The sequence below is a fragment of the Rana temporaria genome, chromosome 1 (assembly GCF_905171775.1).
Source record: "Rana temporaria chromosome 1, aRanTem1.1, whole genome shotgun sequence".
In the NCBI taxonomy this organism is placed as follows: Eukaryota; Metazoa; Chordata; class Amphibia; order Anura; family Ranidae; genus Rana; species Rana temporaria.
In genome coordinates this window covers 407,415,833-407,438,191 of record NC_053489.1, presented here as the reverse complement: position 1 = coordinate 407,438,191, position 22,359 = coordinate 407,415,833, and the positions used below count along the sequence as shown (strand labels likewise).

Below are 22,359 nucleotides of genomic sequence, written 5' to 3'. Positions count from 1 at the left end.
CCGGCTCCATCCATTCCTCTTGATCCAATTCTGACTCCATCCACCACCCCAAACCCGGCTCCATCCACTGTGGCAGGCTGGGAGAAAGCTGCGCTGATGGACTAGCCTGCGCAGTGCCCTAGGGGGGTGACACCAACTCTAGTGACGCCACTGATAAAATTGCTACATCCCCCATGAAATAGAACTCCAGCGCCCATAATAAAGCCTATGACATGCGCCAGGCCCAGACTGCCGTGCTCACAGCAGAAGAATGCAGCAATGTGGAGGGCACCTGAACTACACAATGTTGCAGCATGACATCACTTCTATAATCCCCCCCCAGACAAGACCGCAGTGTCTGGCGAAAGGAATGCGGACAGCGGCACTCCCGTTCGCCAATCACAGCCGAGAATAGGTAGCGCTGGGAAGGAAGAGGCGGGGCTCCGTTCCCACGGTCTTCCGAGTTGGTCAGAAAGGCGGGTGACGTCAGCATTAAGGCATGCAGAATTGTAGGGAGTCCGGAAATACAGAGGCAACACCGGGTGTCTGAAGGAAGGGGGTCGTGTATAGTTATCACCGAGAGAACGAGTCTCACCATCCGGGCACCATGAGCGGATTCCGGCAGCAGAATGTGGAGGAATTCTATGAGATGGGAGAGGAGCTTGGAAGGTGAAATGACTCAAGTGTTTAGGATAGAGTATCCTTTCCCTGTCTATGTATCGCTCTAATGGCTCTTGTTGTGTTCATGGATTCCATAGCAAGTTACCATCGTGATTTGATAACTTGCTATTTGGTGTGAGATGTGTGAGGCTCAGTGTATCTATCCAGAGCCAATTATGTCAGTATTAGGTGGTGTTAGAACCTCTGTCAGGTTTAGTGCAGGGTCTGTTCTTCATGGGTTGTCTGCCTATTCACAATGGATGGGTTTCCTAGCACAGTCCTCAAAATGTGTGTGCAATGTCTCTTCTGCAGTAAATATCCACCTACCTGACTGCTCTGCACGCTCCCCGGCATGTAAACTGAGCTGTGCATGCGCGGTTCAGCGCCGACACAATCCCTGTATGCTGGGAAGACTGTCTCCTGTGCATGCACAAGTCATGTCATCCCAAGACCGGTGTTCTATCGATATGTACAGAACAGAAGGGATCAGCTGGAGTGACGTCACCATAGCACATATCGTTGGAGGTTTTTTTTCGACGGGAGATACCATTTCACGGGCACAGTTGAAAGTTAGGCAAAGAGAAGAGGGACACCGTAGATGTCAGATTGTGCCTCGCTGTAAACCTGCGGCGCAACAGCAAGGCACATTATGACATATACAGTGTCCCTCTGCTGTTTGCATAGCATTCAATTCTGGCCGAGAAACGGTATCGCCCGTCGAAAACATGCCCCTATGATACGCGCCATGGTGACGTCGCTCCAGCTGATCGGCAACTCAGCTGGAGTGCCCTTTCGGCACTTATCGGCGGTGGGCACCATATCGACACAACACCGGCACACAGAAGAGGGTAAGTAAAGCTCACTAGTTTCACCTTAACCACTTCAATACTGGGCACTTTTTTTCCCCCCTTCCTGCCCATGCCAATTTTCAGATTTTTTTTGGAGACGGATGCATCTTTCTTTGATCTTTAATCACCACAGGGTTTCTTATTTTTTGCTAAACAAGTTTTTCTTTGTTATTCGTTATAAAATTTTGCAAAGGAGTACATTTTCTTCTTCTCTGGGGGTCACTGATGGAGGGTATTGGGGGCACTGATGGGGTTGCACTGATGATCAGTGTACTGTCAACCTTGCCGGTTATCGGCACTCCTTTCCTCACACAGAGGCAGCGTGTGACAAAAAGCCTGCCAATAACCTGTAAGTCTGTTAAAGCGGGAGTTCACACGAAATTTTTCTTTTTTACATTAGATTGAGGCTCATTTTGTCAAGGGGGAATCGGGTATTTTTTTTAAAAACGAAGCAGTACTTACCGTTTTAGAGAGAGATCTTCTCCGCCGCTTCCGGGTATGATCTTCGGGACTGGGCGTTCCTATTTGATTGACAGGCTTCCGACGGTCGCATACATCGCGTCACGAGTAGCCGAAAGAAGCCGAACGTCGGTGCGGCTCTATACGGCGCCTGCGCACCGACGTTCGGCTACTTTCGGAAAATCGTGACGCGATAGATGCGACCGTCGGAAGCCTGTCAATCAAGTAGGAACGCCCAGTCCCGCAGCTCATACCCGGAAGCGGCGGAGAAGATCGCTCTCTAAAACGGTAAGTACTGCTTTGATTGTAAAAAAAACTACCCGATTCCCCCTTGACAAAACGAGCCTCGATCTAATGTTAAAAATTAACTTTTCGGGTGAACCTCCACTTTAACATGTAACCAGTTGTGATTGGACACAGATGAGCACATGGTAAGGGGCAGCTGTGATTGGCCCTTTTACAGCGATCTGTGGGGCACTCCTGGAGGCGCGGTTCTGGGAGGGCGTCCAACAGTCTCAGACTCCCAGTCTGGCCCACCCACCAAGCAGCATAGGTGGGCCAGGAGTCTGATCGATTCCAAATGCAGCCAACCCCCCCCCCCCCCCCCCCTATTTTTAGGCTCCAAATCCCAGTGCATGATGAGATTTGTAGTCTCAAAGGATATATTGACCTTCCGGAACATGTTACACCTGTTTTTTGGGTGGCACATGTAACGTGTTGCCACTTCTGCAGCTTCTCCCCAATCCATGTCATCCATTCAGAGTTGTGTGCTGTTGAGCGCTCTGGTAGTCCATTGATTCTTCTTGTTAACGTGTATCTGTCTGCTCATATGTGCAGACAGATACACTGACAAGACTTCAAGACTTCTGCATGGCGTGAGAGATCTACTGTTCGTGGGTGCAACACATTCCAGGCTCCTAGTAATAAATATAATACACACTTTTTTTATTGTTTATTTCTATTTTTAAACCTGTAAAAAGATGTGCATTTACATTTAAAAAAAACAAAACTGAACTTCTTTTAGGAAGTGGTGACAATACGAAACAGCCCAGAGATGAGTGATTTGTTTTCGTTCAACCAGTGGGTTAAAAAAAAAAAAAAAAAATGGATTCTTCCATCCACACTTTTTAAGATGGATGAGGGAATCCTCCCCATTAAGCCTTTGTATTGACAGTGGGAAGACTTCCCTGGCTTTTGAATACATTGATCAGTGCTGAATAAGCAGGGAAAACCTGACCGGGTGGTTTACAGAAGTCGATCAACTTCTGTAAAGCCAAAGTGCCCATACATGGATCAAAATCCATGGTGAACTGGCTGAATTTTGATCCATGTATGGCCAGCTTAGCAGAGAGTGATGTCGCTGCTTCAGACCTCGGATAGAGGAAGATTCTATGCAAAGAGATGACGTCACAGTTTTGTTTTTAACTGGTGAGTTTAATACACAGAGGGCAATTTTATTCAACATCACATTAGCAGTTTTGCTTAACTAACTACACAGGGCTATTCCAGAGTTTTTCTTTAATGTCCAACACCAGGAATAGGAAAAATCCTCCCCCTAGCTGTAGGGCTGTCCCTGCACTGCAAGGGTTAACTGCTGATTTGTGTCTAGGGATGGGAAGAGCAGTTTTACTTACCTGATCCTCCGCTCCCCTGTGCTCCAACAATAGACTGTTCCTTAATGTCATTACTTCCAGTGCAGGGCTATGCATCATTCTTGATGATGGCAGGGTTAGAAGGGGTTGGGAGGACCAGGTAAATAATACTGCCTATTCCAATCCTTTAGCTGTAAATGAGCATCCCTACAGCAAGGGAGGGTTTTTACTTTTCTCGGAGTTAAAGGGTCACTAAAGGAAAAAAATTTTTTTGCTGAAATGACTGTTTACAGGGTATAGAGACATAAAAGTTAACTGATTCCTTTTAAAAATGATTAAAAATAGATTAAATTCAATCATATAATGTGCCTCTAGTTTCACTTTTGGTTTTAAAGGTACATACATGAAGTTCCGGGTGAGAGGTGAGTCGGGAAGACTCACAGAACAAAAACAAACAAATCCAGGGCAGTGTTTTGTTTTTAAAATGAATCTGATTGGTTCTGAGGAGTTTTAGACACACAGTAATGACTGCTTAGACCACCGTGAGAAAGCTCCCAGTACCATGGTTATAAGGAAACAGGCAACCAGGAAGTGTGGAGATCACAGCAGAATTACAGCTACTTCAAAGCAAAAACGAACAATGAGGACATGAAACCAGGACTGCAGTAAGGTAAAGGAAGCTATTTAGCTAAAAAAAAAATTCCTTTAGTGACCCTTTAAGCTTTAATGCATTGATGGTGTGAAGCTCTCTGGAGCCATTCCATTATTCCTCTTGGCCACATATGCATCCTAAGCCACTGGTTTGCAGGAATGTGTTTTGGGCAGGTTGGCCATAATCTGTGTGATTCCTGAAAACCATAACTTTCTTTGGGGAGCAACAAATAAACTATAAGTAGAAATGTCATGGTAACACAGACTAAAATGAATCGGAAGTCACCCCAGTAAACCAGTGCAGAGCCTTCTTAAAGTGATACATAAGACAAAAAAAAATATCATTTTACACATTGTGTATTGTCTTGAATGTTCGTATTTTTTCTTAGGTGGCTGGCTGGCCCCAGTCTCTGTTTTGTGGGTGTCTCCTTCAGGTATCTGCTGCTAAAGGAGACACCTGTGTGTGCGCTTTCTCCCTGCCAGGGCAGTGTGCATCCACTAACACAAACAAAATCCAGCAAACCACTTTCGCTCTGCATCCTCCGAACTCCTGACAGACTGCTAAAGGAGCCAATCACTCTCCAGCCTTTACCTTGAGTCCCTCTCTGAGACAGCATTTGGCAGTTCCTGTTTCCTACAGCCACTGTCACACTTAAAATCGGCGATCTGTAAATGAATAAAGCAGCAGATGGACTTGCAGTTCTCAATGGACCATGCATGCAGTAATCGACACACTTGTAGTGCACCGATACTTCCTCCAGCCCAGTAACTGAAAGCCTGTACAGAGGTACAGACTGGGAGCTGGAGGAAGTGTCTGTAGGAGCCTGGCATTGTACCTGCAATCCACAAATCATAAATGTGATGCTTTGCAGGTTCCTGTGGGGGGGGGGGGGGGGGGGAATATTTGCACGTGTTTTTCTCTGCAAAAGTATGTGCATTTATTATTTTTCTTAAAAGTGAACTAGTCTCTAAACCTATTTTCACCTTCTGTAAGGGAATAATTGGCCATGTAACACTTTAGCTGTGTTTGCTAACAAAGGTCAATGGATTGATTTGAGAGGTACAGATCTGTATTAGCTTAACATTAATAAAAGTGTGTGTTTTTTTTTTTTTTTTTTTAAATAAAGAAAATAAAATTGCAATGAGAACTGTAATGTACTGTGCCTGTCGTCCATAAGTGTAAATCACAGGTCACAATTTAGTGAACCTCTGAAGAATACAGCGCTGTATGTGCATTGGAGGCAATTTCATGCCTGGTTGGCCGACATCAAGTTTTCCTGTAGCCTAGCTTCTCCAATGTATCTGTGTGACTTGTTCTATTTTAAGATGGGTAATTTAATCAAAAGACCTAACATATATTACAAAATAGTACTAATTAAATTTTTGTATAGATTTTTTTTTTTTTTTGTATCGGGTAAGAACATAAGAAGCAGAAAATGAGAACATTGTTTTTCATGTGGTGTTTTTTTTTTTTTTTTGTTTTGTTTTTTTCAGTTTCCTGTTCTTTACCTTTTTAGGAGCCAAAATATTAAATGCATTTATCTTTCTTTTCAGTGGCCAATTTGCTATTGTACGGAAGTGCCGGGAACGTGCAACAGGATCAGAATATGCAGCTAAGTTTATTAAGAAGCGTCGTTTGTCCTCCAGCCGGCGAGGTGTGAGTCGGGAGGAGATTGAGAGAGAGGTGGACATCTTAAAGGAAATTCAGCATCCAAACATCATCACGCTACATGATGTGTTTGAGAATCGCACCGATGTGATCTTGATATTGGAATTAGTATCAGGGGGAGAACTCTTTGACTTCTTGGCACAAAAGGAAAGCTTGAGTGAGGAAGAAGCCACCATGTTTTTAAAACAAATCCTTGATGGGGTCCACTACTTGCATCACAAGAGCATTGCCCATTTTGACCTCAAGGTATTTATGTGCAACATTTGCTATGTTGTATGTGTCACTCACAGTTAATCTAGATTTATACACTAAGATGTTTAGTTTATTATTATGCCCCCAAATTGGAAAGAATGCCATTGCATTGATGTGCTTTTTTTCACAGCAGGAGAAAAAAAACACCTTTATTTTTCTTTTCCTTTCCTAACGCATGTTGCAGCGTGTGGTGGATGCTTTGTATTGCATTGCAGCGTGTTGCACTGTGTTTAAATGTAGCATGTTCCGCTATCATCATGCACACACCAACAGCGCATTGGTGTGAACTGTGCCAGTTGGAAACAATGGATTTCTGTTGGTTGCTATGTTGGGCCTTCCTTGAACAAGCAACTCAATGCAGGTGGTGTGGTTGGACCCTTAGTAGGGTCCAACCACTAAGGGTCCAAGGTAAGTTGTAAAAAATTAAATCAACACCAAAAGATTGGGTGTCTAAAGATGATTTCCAGCTTTTCTCTCACTTTAAATGGTTTGTTTGGGCCAAGCTGGACAAACGAATGATTTCCTACACTAACAGGTGTGCCCACTGCTACATACAGTATACAGCTTTGTGTACTAGCTGTGGGACGTAATCACACCTAGAACAAACTTGAAAGGGCTGAGTGGTGCTCAGCCACTCATAGGCAGCTTTGTATTTCCTCTGATTGGAGAGAAGGGCCGGTGACAACACAATGTCCGACCTCAGCCAATCAGAGGAGTCATTGATAATACAAAGCTGCCTATGAATGGCTGAACCCCCACAGCCAGAAAAACACGGCTGTATACTGTATGTAGCTGACGCTACATACAGTTTATACAGCACATCCAGCAGGCACGCCTGTTGGTGTAGGAAAAAGTAAATTTTGGCCAACTTGACTTAAAACAAACCATTTAAAATTACAATAAAGCTGGAGATCCGCTTTAACTTTTTATTTTCTAACCTGCACTACAAAAAAAAAATATGGAACCTAATTGCTGTGCTTTTGGATCTCACTTGCTTATCGCTATCGTCTAATGTCAAAGATTTGGCACCAGACTTTGAAAACGTTGTAGGTTACATTCACAGGAGGGTGGAAAGTTTGCTACATTCTGGCCGATTAACTGCAGTAAGTTTGTGTGCAGGCTGCATCCATGGTTCGTGGGTGGCTCTGCTCGCATGATATCACTGAGATGAGTTGTTACATGTGAACTGTGGAGGCACCAGCCATTTATTTACAGATTTTATATCTGAAAGCAGCCAAGGACAGCTACTTCTGTTCACACAGTGTGTATGCAACTTTTATAACCGCTGTACAAGATTCTACTGATTCTCGTTGGCAGCTCCCCCTCAAAAGTCCTACGTCGCAAAATCCTATTGTCTGTACAAAAGTTCAGCGGACTTTAGTCCAAAGTACAAACACGCATGCTCAGAACCAATGTTAAAATCAACCAACAATAGCAGAAGTTGACCAAAGGGTGGCGGTAAAGAGCAGAAAAACCATGTGATTTGGGGGGGGGGGGGAGGGAATGTAAAAGATATTTGACTTCGATTTGGTGTCTATTAAACCACTCTTAAAACTAGGGCTGCAACTCACGATTATTTTCATAATCGATTAGTTGGCCAATTATTTCGATTAATTGATTAATCGGATAATGGCCAATTTGTTGTTGGGCAGATTACAAAACACAAATTGCTGCAAAAACACATTACATGCTTTTCTGCACCTTCTCCATTGAAGTATATTGAACAAAAAAAAAACAAAATGGCACCGTTTTGCGTTAAGTCCTTGCCCTTTCCAAATATACAGCAGCTGGGAAAAAAATCATGGATGTGAATGTGTCCCATAGGAAAACATGTAAATGAACTGTAGTGTGTTTCTGCAGCAAGCACTAAAAAACAGAGTCGTGAACCCCCGGCCTGAGAAGTTTAGTAACATAATGGGGTTAAAAAAAAAAAATGACTCAGACTGAGTTCCGCCTCCTGGACCCCTACAGCCACAGTGTCATCAGACTGAGTTCCACCTCCTGTAATCCGGCGGCGCTCAACCCTTTTCTTCAGAGGCAGCCCATGCACCCTCAGGATTGGCCCTGCAAAACACTCCAAGGGCAGGCGGCCGGTCCGGCCCTGTATAGCCCAGAGTTCCTGACCAACCCCAGGCCTTGGGACTTGGGGCTAATAATTCTGACTTAATACGAGACCTGGGGCTTTTTTGGGGGCTCACTTGGGGCTAAAGCCCTGGTCAGCCCCGACGTGGGCTGACTGGGGTAGAAAGTGACTCATCAGACTAATAACTTTTTTTACTACTAAGCAGGGTGGATTTGATTTAAATCTCAATTCAAACCATGATTTAAATCGCTAGTAAAAAGGCTTGATTTAAATCATATTTTTTAAAGATCAACTCTCATCTCTGTCCTGCAGTGGCTCCTCGTCTGACCCGCTGTTGAGTCACCAACAGTCCCTTTCACTTTCATGGGATGGTTGGTGATGCCAGGAAAATTATTTGGGATGCAAAGAAAAACCCATAACTTCAGGTGAAATACAGGACTCTCTGAAAACATGTGGTGTGGCTGTTTCAAGATGCACAATAAGGAGGCACTTGAAGAAAGATGGGCTGCATGGCCGAGTCGCCAGAAGAAAGCCATTACTACGCAAATGCCACAAAGTATCCCGCTTACAATACGTAAAACGGCACAGAGACAAGACTCAAACCTTCTGGCATTTGGAGTGACGAGACAAAAATTTAGCTTTTTGGCCACATAAACGCTACTATTGGAGAGGAGTCAACAAGGCCTATGATGAAAGGTACACCAATCCTACTGGGAAACGAAGGTGGATCGCTGATGTTTTGGGGATGTGTGAGCTACAAAGTCACAGGAAATTTGGTCAAAATTGATGGCAAGATGAATGCAGTATGTTATCAAATACTGGAGGAACATTCGCAATCATCAGCCAGGAAGCTGTGCATGGGACGTACTTGGACATTCCAACATGACAATGATCCAGAACACAAGGCCAAGTTGACCTGTCATTGGCTACAGCAGAATAAAGTGAAGGTTCTGGAGTGGCCATCTCAGTCTCCTGACCTCAATAGCATTGAGCGACTCTGGGGAGATCTCAAACCTGCAGTTCATGCAAGACAGCCCAAGAATTTACAGGAACTGGAGGCTTTTTGCCAAATTACTCTGATCAAAAGTTTACATACCCCAGTTCTTAATATCGTGTATTGCCCCCTTTAACATCAATGACGGCTTGAAGTCTTTTGTGGAATTTGTGGATAAGGCTCTTTATCTTCTCAGATGGTAAAGCTGCACATTTCTCTTGGCAAAAAATCTCCAATTCCTGTAAATTCTTGGGCTGTCTTGCATGAACTGCGCATTTTGAGATCAGCCAAACACTAACCATGATTGAAAGAGAAGTTTTTTTGTGTTTTCGTTCATATTCTCTGAAAAATGGCCAAGAAATCATAAATTCTGCCAGAGTATATAATTATGAGCGCGCGTGTGTGTGTGTGTGTGTGTGTGTGTGTGTGTGTGTGTGTGTGTGTGTGTGTGTGTGTGTTACACAATCCTATACGCACCTCGTACATGTTCTACATCTTAAGGCCCATACTCATGATCAGAAAATCATACAAAAAGATACTGCATTTGAAGCAATCGTAAGATAATCTAATCGTTTGTACACAGTTTTCGTTCAAAATTCTCCAAAGGGACAAACGTGACAATTTTTCTCGTGCATTACCAGATCGTACGATTTTTGTTCAGTACAGGTTTACAATACATTACATCACTTCCAAAGTTGTATTCTGTCATACAAGAATTTTTGATCTTTTAGTAATCTCTCAATTTTCAATATGTAGACTAGCATGAAAAAATTGGACAATCATTCGTCTGATAATCTCATCGTCCTTTCCATCTTAATGTGAGCTGTGTGCACACAAAGAAAACTGCTGCCTTGCAGTAAATTTGATCTTTGTAAAGCCCATGGTGTACAATACAACAGTGCTGTGGCTATCTGGCTATGGTAAACCTTAAAGGAGTTGTAAAGGAAAAATGTCTTTTCACCTTAATGCAATAAGGTGAAAAAACATCTGATGTTGCCGGCGCCCCCCCCCCCCCTCCGAGCCCCGTTTATACTTGCCTGACCCCTCGAAAGTCCCGCGCGGTCCCGATATTCTCTTCGCTCAGCCTGGCCGCTGATTGGCTAGCGCTGTTGGATTGAGAGCAGCGCAGCCATTGGCTGGCGCTGCTGTCAATCACATCCAGTGATGCGGCGCGCCGAGGGGCGGGGCCGATTGATACAGTGAGCTGCTATGGCCACTCGCTGTATCACGGGAGCGCGCCTGCAATTAGTGACCACTATCCGAGCTCTCGCATGACTGTGGTGACTAATTGCGGGGAGGACCGAGACAGCCGCCGAGGGACCCCAGAAGACATCGATCGGGGGCACTCTGTGCAAAACGAACTGCACAGTGGAGGTAAGTATGACATGTTTGCACCCAAGCCGAGTCGCAGCTCCCTGTGTCCATTCAGACATGGAGCTCTGGCTGGCCCCACCCCCTCTCTGTCCTGATTGGCTAGCTGACCTTGATTGACAGAAGCAGCCAATGGTGCTGCTGCTGTGTCTCAGCCAATCGGGAGGGAGAATCTCAGACAGCTGAGGCACTCATGGATAGAATCCCCTCAGGTAAGTGTTGGGTGGACTGCTACACACACATGGCTTTTTATCTTAACCACTTCGTTACCGAGCCTGTTTTTCAGATTCAGTGTTTACGAGACTAAAACAGTTTTTTTTTTGCTAGAATATTACTTAAAACCCCCAAACATTATATATATATATATTTTTTTCTAACACCCTAGAGAATAAAATGGCAGTCATTGCAATACTTTTTGTCACACCGTATTTGCGCAGCGGTCTTACAAGCGCACTTTTTTTGGAAAAAAATCACTTTTTTTAAATTAAAAAATAACACAACAATAAATTTGGCCCAATTTTTTTATATATTGTGAAAGATAATGTTACGCCGAGTAAAATGATACCCAACATGTCACGCTTAAAAATTGCGCCCGCTCGTGGCATGGCGTCAAACTTTTACCCTTAAAAATCTTGATAGGCGACGTTTAAAAAATTCTACAGGTTGCATTTTTTGAGTTAGAGTAGGCCTAAGGCTAAAATTATTGCTCTCGCTCTAACGATCGCGGTGATACCTCACTTGTGTGGTTTGAATACCGTTTTCATATGTCGGCGCTACTCGAGTATACGTTCGCTTCTACGCGCGAGCTCGTTGGGACGGGGCGCTTTAAAAAAAAAATGTTTTGCTTTTCGCATTTATTTTTAGTTATTTTACAATTTTTAACACTGAAATAAAAAAAAATAAAAAAATTATCACTTTTATTCCTATTACAAGGAATGTAAACATCCCTTATAATAGAAAAAAGCATGACAGGTCCTCTTAAATATGAAATCTGGGGTCAAAAAGACCTCAGATCTCATATTTGGGCTTAAATGCAAAAAAAATAAAAATTTTGGAAATGTCATTTTTTCAAATGACAAAAAAAAAAAATGTCTCTCTTTAAGAGGCTGGGCGGGACTGACGTTTTGACGTCACTTCCGCCCAGCAGAGCTATGGGGGACGGGCGAAGGAAATTTTTCCTTCAGTCTCGTCCCTGCTCAGCTGCCGGATGGTCGCGATCCCCTCCGCCGCTACCGACGGCTCCGGTAAGCGGCGGAGGGCGCGGGACAGCGGCGGGAGGGGGGGGCCCCTCTCCCGCCACCAATAACGGCGATCTCGCGGCGAATCCGCCGCGGAGACCGCCGTTATCGTGTACAGGACCGTCGGCACTAAAGATGGATACCTCAGTTGTGGCAGCAGCTGCTGCCGTTACTGAGATATCCATCTTTAAAAACAGGACGTCTTTTGACTATGGGCCAGTAACCAAGTGCATAGAATGCATTAAGATAAAAAAAAACTTCTGCCTTTACAACCACTTTAACCCTACTATTAAACTAAGCTATTTTGCAGTTCCTCCACTGCCTTGTCACTAGTTTCACCTACTAGGTTTTGGTGGGGAGTTTACATGCGTTAAAGGTTGACAAGTAGAGCTAAGGATGCCGCTGCCCACTTCACTGTCAGTGCTGTATTTCACAGCTTTCCAGATTGAAGTAGTGGTGTTTTATATGCCAAAACATCAACTGTGTTTCATACATAAGCAAATCTAACAAGCTGTAGGTTAATTTTTTTTTAATTTTTTTATTATTAATGAAAACAAACCTGCTTTCTTACACTGCAGCCTGAAAACATTATGTTGCTGGACCAGAGCTGCCCAAACCCACGAATTAAACTCATAGACTTTGGAATTGCACACAAAATCCAAGCGGGAAATGAATTCAAAAATATATTTGGAACACCGGAATTTGTTGGTAAGTGACGCATACAATTTTTATTCATTGCTACCTGTTTTTCATGTTCCTCCTTTTTTTTTTTTGCTTTTATTTAATTCAAGAATTTTATGGAACACTGGGGGGAAATTGCTAAAACCTGGAGCAGCTGTGCATGTCAACCAATCAGCTTCTAACTTCTGCTTGTTCAGTTAAAGCGGTTGTCCAGTCATCTGTTCAGAAATTCAAAGTCATCAGCTACAAAAACTGTAGCTGTCAACATTTTAATAATGGGATACTCGCCTGCCCGGTTTCTTCACCGGGCTTTGGTCCCTGGCGCAGGCATACTAGCTGTGGGCAGCAGGCTGTGACTGCTTGAAGCTTCACAGCTGGTTGCTCATTGGGCGTGCACAAGCCGCGCTGTTCTATTTGATTGGTCCTGCAGCTTTCTGTGACCTCTCCCAGAATGCTGTGGGAGAAGTGGGGTGGGGGAGAGGGTACCTGTCAAAATCTAACTCCAGGCTAATCACTTTTTGCCACAAGATGTTCTCTGATCAAAAGGTAGCAACATACTGTATATACTCGAGTATAAGCAGAGTTTTTTAGGCTGAAAAACTACCCCCTTGGCTTATACTCTAGTCAGCAGTAAAACGTGTTTAAAAGCATGTCTGCCGCTGTGTAATCCATATGATGCGGTACCTTTCCATTAGTAAAACAGCGTGTGTCTGCCACTGTGTATTCGGCTGTCCTTTGTAAGAAAGCCTTGCCTCCTCCTCGTTCGTCCGTGATAGAGGAACACTGATACGATGCTGGGAAACTGTATCAGTGCTCCGCCTATCAGGCGAAGAGGAGGCGGGGCTTTCTTGCAAAGGATGGCCAAATAGACAGGAATCTGGATTACACAGCGGCAGACGCACGCTGTTTTACTAATGAAAAGGTACGACTGCCAATGGACACGGTGTGAGACTGCAACCGTGGGCACAGTGAGACTGCAAATGGGCACAGTGAGGCTGCAGATGGGCATAGTTTACCCAGTAGCTGCTGCATTTTCGCACCCTAGGCTTATACTCGAGTCAATATGTTTTACCATTTTTTTTTTTTTTGGAGTAAAATTGGGTGCCTCGGCTTATATTTGGGTCGGCTTGTACTCGAGTATATACGGTAATATGAAAAACCTGAAATGTGTGTTATCTTGTTATGATAAAAATATTAGAACCGTATCACTGAGCTGACCAAACAGAATTAGACTCACTAGGTGGTAAAGCCAGGGTCTGATATGTGTAAAGGCTGGCCGAAGGCTAGCCTGTGTTTGTGGGAGGAGTCTGCTGAGTACTTAAAGCCTCCTCCCACGTCGGGTCCGGTGTTGGCGCCATTTCAGGCGTTTGAATCGGCCTGCGGACGTCACTTCCGGTTTCCAGACAGAGCGGCACTTTGGCCGCAGCAAGGTGTTCCTTTCCTGTGCACGATGGGGGACCTCCTGCCCACCCCCCCTTCATCCCGGGGTTTCATCAGCGTCGTGGGGGCCGCCCGCTTCTGCCGGCGCTCATGCCGGGGGGCCGCGGGAAGGCCGTCCATCCTCCACCCACCCTCTCTCTCCAGTGCATCAGCGAGCCGCCCGCCCGCTTCCTCGGTGCTGCCGCTGGAGGGGGAGGAGGTCTTCTGTCCATCCATCCACCCTTCGCTGGGCTCAATCCCGCATGGCCGGGGGGGTGGCGCGGTCCGCTTCTCCCTGCCATCCCCGTGTTCCTTCCAGCATGGGGGGGGCCGCCCGGCGCTCACGAGGGGATGGGGGGGGCCAGTCATCCACCCTCCCACTCCTCCGTGCACAAGCCGGCAGCTCCTGCAGATCTGGTCTTATTTCCAGGCTCACACGGGGGGGGGGTGCACTCCTATGTCTCCGGGCGCACGAGGGGGGGCCGTCCATCCACCTTCCCTCCCCCTCCTCCAGGCACAGGCCGGTGTTTTGCGGGGGCCGCCGCTCCTCCTCCCTTTCAGTTTACAAGCTCACGCTGAGGGAGGGGGGGCCCCTCCCTCTTACCACTCCAGGTACACGCTGTCATGGGGGGGTCACGGTGGCAGTATGGGGGGGGGAGGCTGTCCACCCTTCATTCCTGGGGTCATGCCAGCAGCCTATCACCCATTTCTTCAGGGATAAAGCTGGCAGCATGGGGGCGTTGGGTTGTCCTCCCACAGGTTGCGCTGGCAGTTTTCATACATTGCGGCAAATTGTCGTAGCGTCCTCACTGAGTTCTGTCACGCCACATTTTCAGCCGATGCATTTTTCTTAGCGTTCTGGCCCTGCGTTTCTGTCATAGCGTTCTGTCCCTGCGTTTCTGTCCCTAGGTTTCTGTCATAGCGTTAGTCCCTGCGTTCTGGCCCTGCGTTTCTGTCATAGCGTTAGTCCCTGCGTTTTCTGTCTTAGCGTTTCTGTCTTAGCGATTCTGCCCCAGGGGTTTCTGTCTTAGCGATTCTGCCCCAGGGGTTTCTGTCTTAGCGATTCTGCCCCAGGGGTTTCTGTCTTAGCGATTCTGCCCCAGGGGTTTCTGTCACAGCGTTCTGTTACAGCACTTCTGCCCCAGGGGTTTTTCGTCACAGCTCCTGGTAGGTGCGGGGGGGTGTTTCAGTCCTTGGGTGCGGGGGGGTCTGGTTTTCAATCGCAGCATTCTGTCATAGCGTTGCTGCCCCAGGTTTCTGTCATTGTATTTTCAGTCTCAGCATTCTGTCATAGCGTTGCTGCCCCAGGTTTCTGTCATTGTATTTTCAGTCTCAGCATTCTGTCATAGCGTTGCTGCCCCAGGTTTCTGTCATTGCATTTTCAGTCTCAGCAATCTGTCATAGCGTTTCTGCCCCAAGTTTTCTGTCTGTGCATTTCTGCCTCAATGGTCCAGGCCCAGGATTCTGTCATTGCGTTTCAGTCTCAGCGTTTCTGTCATTACGTTTTCTGCCTCAGCGGTTCAGTCTCAGCGTTTCCGTCATAGCATTTCCATATGCCCAGGATCCTGTCTTTGCATTTCTGCCTCAGCGTTCAGGCGCAGCGTTTCTCCCTTAGCGTTCTCCCCCAGGGTTCTGTCATCGCATTTCCGCCTCAGCATTACAGGCTCAGCAGTTCAGACTCAGCTTTTCTCTCATACCATTTCTGCCCACGTTATCTGTCATAGCGTTTCTGCCCCACGATTTCTGTCATAGCGTTTCTGCTTCACGATTTCTGTCATAGCGTTTATGGCCCGCGATTTCTGTCATAGCGTTTATGGCCCGCGATTTCTGTCATAGCGTTTATGGCCCGCGATTTCTGTCATAGCGTTTATGGCCCGCGATTTCTGTCATAGCGTTTATGGCCCGCGATTTCTGTCATGGCGTTTCTGGCCCGCGATTTCTGTCATGGCGTTTCTGGCCCGCGATTTCTGTCATGGCGTTTTTGGCCCGCGATTTCTGTCATAGCGTTTTTGGCCCGCGATTTCTGTCATAGCGTTTTTGGCCCGCGATTTCTGTCATAGCGTTTCTGTCAGCGTTTCTGGCCCGCGATTTCTGTCATAGCGTTTCTGGCCCGCGATTTCTGTCATAGCGTTTCTGCCCCATGATGTCTGTCAGTGTTTGTCCGTCATAGCGTTGTCTTCTTTGTGGTTACAATGTCTCATTGTACTTGTCCACGTTGCACCTGGGTTGGTTGGCTAGTGCTCACATCTCAGCATCTGTCACGTCTACAGATCCATACGGGCTGAAGTTTCGTTTCTTATGATTGTAGACCACATTCTTCTCGCCCGTATACCATACGTCGTACGATGCACGTTCATTCGTTACACCTGTACGATAACCCACGGTCTGTGGGTACACTAGCCCTGAGTGTTTAGTTCAGGTTACTCAGGCTCACTTAACACAGGGGGGGGGGGCTGTCGTCCATGTTCATTCACGCACAGTGGTCTCAACGTTCTGTTCATATTCTCATACTTGGCATTTCTGGCTCTGCGGCCCAGCGTTCCAGTCTCTGCGTTTCGGGCCCAGCCTTCCAGTCTCTGCGTTTCGGGCCCAGCCTTCCAGTCTCTGCGTTTCGGGCCCAGCCTTCCAGTCTCTGCGTTTCGGGCCCAGCGTTCCAGTCTCTGCGTTTCGGGCCCAGCGTTCCAGTCTCTGCGTTTCGGGCCCAGCCTTCCAGTCTCTGCGTTTCGGGCCCAGCCTTCCAGTCTCTGCGTTTCGGGCCCAGCCTTCCAGTCTCTGCGTTTCGGGCCCAGCCTTCCAGTCTCTGCGTTTCGGGCCCAGCCTTCCAGTCTCTGCGTTTCGGGCCCAGCCTTCCAGTCTCTGCGTTTCGGGCCCAGCGTTCCAGTCTCTGCGTTTCGGGCCCAGCCTTCCAGTCTCTGCGTTTCGGGCCCAGCCTTCCAGTCTCTGCGTTTCGGGCCCAGCCTTCCAGTCTCTGCGTTTCGGGCCCAGCCTTCCAGTCTCTGCGTTTCGGGCCCAGCCTTCCAGTCTCTGCGTTTCGGGCCCAGCGTTCCAGTCTCACGTTTCTGTCATTTCTGCCCCAGTCTCACGTTTCTGTCATTTCTGCCCCAGTCTCACGTTTCTGTCATTTCTGCCCCAGTATGTCGGTCATAGCGTCTGTCATGTCGTGGTTGTCGTTCGTTGGTTATGTCTCATTGTACTTTGTCATGTCGCACCTGGGTTAGTTAGCTAGTATTCGCATATCGGGATCTGTCACGTCTACAGATCCATACGGGCTGAGGTTTCGTTTTAATGATTGTTGACCACAATCTTCTCGCCCGTATACCATACGTCATACGATGCATGTTCATTCTTACACCTATACGACTGCCCACCACGCTCCGTGGGTACACTAGCCCTGAGTGTTCAGTTAATTGCCTGTGTCTGCGCTGCAGGTTACTCGGGCTCATTTACCAATCATACAAGGGTGGGGGGGGGGGGCTGTCTTCGGGTTCATTCACGCGCAGTGGTGTTGACGTTCTGCTCATGTTCTCGTACTTGGGTAGGTGCCGAGGGGGTGGTAGTTGTTGCATGTCTGGTGGTCTGTTGTCTTGTTTGCTAGTTTATGTTCCTAAATCTGTGAGTCTGGCTTGGTTCCCATGTGCCATGATTCTATTGCCTAGTGTATTGGCCTTATCCAGGTAGCTGACACTTAGTCTCCTGCCTGTTGTCCTTTTTGCAACTTACCCTCTCACTTCCCCCTCATCAGCATGGGTAGTGCCCAGTTGAAGAATTTCAATCCGCTTGGCCCTTGCTCTATTTCCCCCATGCATCCTCTTGTCACAAGCAGTTCATTCCTCATGGTGGGGTTGTCTCGAGCATCAGGCGCGATCCATCTTTCATGGGTCATCGAGTTCTGAGCGGTTTCGCAGGTTCTATGGGGGGTTCTTGCTGTCACAAGTCATGGGTCGGTGGGTTTTCCTGTCATTGCGGATTCGTACCGGATATGTATACGGTTGCCTTCCTGGTGCACGCTACTCCACTGGACGGATTGTTCTTTACCCTTCTTCACCTATACATGTGTCTTTTGCCCTCTTCTCAGGCATACCGACCAGCTAGGCCAAGGCACACCTCAGGCCTTGGGTGTTAGGGTTATCACAGTTCATACTCGAAGACTCTGACTACAAGTGTAAAGGCTGGCCGAAGGCTAGCCTGTGTTTGTGGGAGGAGTCTGCTGAGTACTTAAAGCCTCCTCCCACGTCGGGTCCGGTGTTGGCGCCATTTCAGGCTTCCCACCTACCCGTTCCCCCAGCTTCATACATACTATTACTCCTTGTACATTTTCTTATTCTTACATTCTGGGTATGCCCTCTTCTCAGGCATACCGACCAGCTAGGCCAAGGCACACCTCAGGCCTTGGGTGTTAGGGTGATCACAGTTCATACTCGAAGACTCTGACTACAAATATATATATATATATATATATATATATATATATATATATATATATATATATATATATATATATATATATATATATATATATATATATATATATATATATATATATATATATATATATATATATATATAATCTTGCACCTTTTATGATATTATAATAAAAACATATATACCGTATTTATCGGCATATACCGCGCTCCGGCGTATAGCACGCACCCCAAGCTGAGGAGGGAAGTTTAGGGAAAAACTTACATTTTGGATGTCTTGCCCGGCGTCCGTCTGCGGCAGGGTCCGTCGAGGGGTTGCAGCGTCGTGTTTGAATTTGGCGCGCTGTGCAGAGCCGAATTTCCTGCGCGCTCGGCTCCTCCCGCGTGGCTGCGGGCGGAGCTAGGCGTGACCGAGCCTAGCCGAGTGCGCAGTACACTCGGCTCGAAGCGGGGATCGGCGTATATCGCGCACCCACGATTTTCCCCTGATTTTAAGGGGGGGGGGGGGGGGGAAGTGCGTGGTATACGGTATATCATCAATGGCAATTTCCTTGGTATCCCCAGAAATTCTGTAAAAAGTCTTGTGGTTTGATCTAAAAGTGCAGGGCCATAACAGTTCAGGTGTGTACCACAGATCTTCGTGTAGAAGAATAGGCATACTGTGGCTTTCTGGGATGTTTCCTAGTGTACAATGGCCACCCCACCCTTCTGCTCAACACTTTTGAATGAAGAAATTGTTTTTCATTGCTGTGTGTAGAATTTGTTCTAATGTTACAATTTTCTCTTCTCCTTTTTTTTTTTTTTTTTTTTTTTCATAGCTCCTGAAATAGTAAATTATGAACCTCTCGGTCTAGAGGCAGATATGTGGTAAGATACGTTGTTATTTTTTTTTTTAAAGTGTCATTAAACCCAGACTATGAAAATCCTTATTACAAGCTATATAACCTAGTGTCCATACTCGCAAAGCCACTGAAGCATTTGTTTCATGGTCCCCTCAATGAGCTGTAGCTCCCCAGTGCCAGCAGCACTCATGCAACCCCAGACCATGACACTCCCACCACCATGCTTGGCTGTAGGCAAGACACACTTTGTATTCCTCGCCTAGTTGCCACCAAACACGCTTGACACCATCTAAACAAAATAAGTTTATCTTGGTCTCATCAGACCACAGGACATGGTTCCAGTAATCCATGTCCTTAGTCTGCTTGTCTATATAAACTGTTTGCGGGCTTTCTTGTGCATCATCTTTAGAAGAGGCTTCCTTCTGGGATGACAGCCCTGCAGACCAATTTGATGCAGTGTGCGGCGTATGGTCTAAACCCTGACAGGCTGTAACCCACCCCCCCACCCCTTTTACCTCTGCAGCAATTCTGCCAGCAGTCGTACGTCTATTTGCCAAAGACAACCCCTGGGTATGACGCTGAGCACGTGCACTCAACCCCTTTGGTCGACCATGGTGAGGCCTGTTCTGAGTGCAACATGTCCTGGTAAACCGCTGTATGATCTTGGCCACCGTGCTTAAGCTCAGTTTCAGGGTCTTGGCAATCTTCTTATAGCCTAGGCCATCTTTTATGTAGAGAAACTTTTTTTTTTTTTTTTTTCAGATCCTCAGAGTTCTTTGCCCTGAGGTGCCATGTTGAACTTCCAGTTACCAGTATGAGAGAATGAGAGTGATAACACCACGGTTAACACACCTGCTCCCTATTCACACCTGAGGTCCTGTAACACTAATGAGTCACATGACACCGGGAGAGGGAAAATGGCTAATTGGGCCCAATTTGGGCATTTTCACTTAGGGGTGTACTCACTTTTGTTGCCAGCAGTTTAGACATTAATGGCTGTGTGTTATTTTGAGGGGACAACAAATTTTACACTGTTATACAAGCTGTACATTCACTACACAACATTGTAGCATAGTGTAATTTCATCAGTGTTTTCACATGAAAAGATAGAATAAAATATTTAGAGAAATGTGAGAGAGAATTTTTATTTTTTTTGTAAGATGAAATTTTTGACTGTATTCAAAATTGTTATCCTATTGACTTAACATATGTCTTTGTTTCCACAGGAGCATTGGAGTTATAACTTACATCCTGTGAGTATTTTGCTGACCATAGTGATACAAATCCTAATTTCTCTTTTTGCTAGCCCATCATATCTCGGGTTTATTAGTGCTTGTACCCCTTAAAGCTGAACTTCAGACAGATGTAAAAGACACAAGTAAATGCAGCTTTGTGACCATAAAATGTGTATCTTTGAATTGCATTCACTGTAAGTACCCGACTTTGAAATCATATGAACCACTTTCTGTCTGCTGTACAGCAGCGTTTAGACTAGGTGAGGTAGGGGCAGCACTGGGACCCATTCTGGTGAGCGTCATGCAGATTTGCTGACAGGAGCAGAGAGATGAGCTAAGCCATCTTCTGCTGCTCCTTCACTACTCGAGTCTACAGACTGCGGCAGTGAGGTGTCGGCTATGTATTCCCTAATTGTGTCATCCTCCTGGCTGCTCTTTCCAAAAGGACTATGTAAATTTCAGGACTGAATAGATACAAACGGGGGCTGTTTTCTATTTCACTTGGATGCTTACCTGAAGTTCAGATGAATTAAAAGACAACGTTTTATAGTTGCCTACAAGTGTTGTGTGGGGAAAATAACTATTTGTTTCCCTGCATATTTTGTACGTTTTCCCACTGACAAAGACATTTTTATCATGGGTGTATTTTAAATGATAGAGACAGAATATCAATCAAACACATGATGCAAATGGTATAAATTGAGTTGCAGTTCAGTTAGTAAAATAAGTATTTGATCCCCTACCAACCAACAATAATTCTGGCTCCCACAGACTAGCTAGAGTATGTGCTCATGTGGTACACAAGATTATTTTTGTCAATTTAACCACTTCCCTACCGGCCCATAGTGAAATGACGTCCACAAAGAACCTCTGCCGTTCAGAGTGGACGTCATATGACGTCCTGGGTTTGTGGGGTGGATATCTGAATGATGCCTGCAGATAGAGGCATCATTCAGATATCCTTCTCTTGTGCCGGCGATTCTGCACAACGTAAGAACGATCATAGCGGCGGTTCCGCCGCTAGATCATTCTTACAGGCGGCGGGAGGGGATCCCGCCGCCATCCGGTGCTTCTCCGGGCTCTCCCGTGCCATCGGGGGCCCGGAGAACGAATCGTCCGGCGCTCGCAGGAAGCATAGAGATGACTGGTGACCAGATGGTCACCAGTCATCTCTATGACCGTCGGAGGACCCGGGCGCGATGTGATGACGTCACGCCCGGGTCCCCGTAAGTAAACAAAGCCGCGATTGCGGCTGCTAAGCAACAGCAAGCATGAGATCGGTGAATTTTTTTTCACCGATTTCATGCTTTCCAGCCTGGAGGAGAGATGTGAGGTCTTATTGACCCCACATCTCTCCATAAAGAGTACCTGTCACACACATTCCTATTACAAGGGATGTTTACATTCCTTGTAATAGGAATAAAAGTGATAAAAAAAAAAAAAGTGTAAAAAAAGAAATAAATATATAAAAAAAAAAAAGAAATAAAATAAAAAATTTTAACGCCCCTGTCCCCGGTAGCTTGCGCGCAGAAGCGAACGCACACGCAAGTCCCGCCAACATATGTAAACGCCGTTTAAACCACATATGTGAGGTATCGCCGCGTGCGTTAGAGTGCCAGCAACAATTCTAGCACTAGATCTCCTCTGTAAATCTAAACTGGTAACCTGTAAAAAATTTCAAATCGTTGCCTATGGAGATTTTTAAGTACCGAAGTTTGGCGCCATTCCATGAGTGTGCGCAATTTTAAAGCGTGACATGTTAGGTATCTATTTACTCGGTGTAACATCATCTTTCCTATTTTACAAAAAAATTGGGCTAACTTTACTGTTTTTTAATTTTTTTAATTCATGAAACAATTTTTTTCCAAAAAAAAGGCGTTTGAAAAATTATTGCGCAAATACCGTGCAAGATAAAAGGTTTCAATGACCGTCGTTTTATTCCCTAGGGTGTCTGCTAAAAAAACA

At 46.0% G+C, this 22,359-nt stretch overlaps 1 protein-coding gene across 1 annotated transcript in view; it reads left to right on the top strand.

The window, feature by feature from the left end:
• Positions 1 to 431: 431 nt before the first annotated feature.
• DAPK3 (death associated protein kinase 3) overlaps positions 432 to 22,359 on the top strand; it is a 35,916-nt gene continuing 13,988 nt past the window's right edge. The window contains exons 1-5 of the mRNA XM_040324062.1: positions 432 to 648; positions 5,744 to 6,104; positions 12,375 to 12,504; positions 19,136 to 19,184; positions 20,386 to 20,412. Of these exons, the coding sequence (XP_040179996.1) occupies positions 587 to 648; positions 5,744 to 6,104; positions 12,375 to 12,504; positions 19,136 to 19,184; positions 20,386 to 20,412 (629 nt within the window). The 5' untranslated portion in view covers positions 432 to 586. The remainder of the gene's footprint in view (positions 649 to 5,743; positions 6,105 to 12,374; positions 12,505 to 19,135; positions 19,185 to 20,385; positions 20,413 to 22,359) is intronic.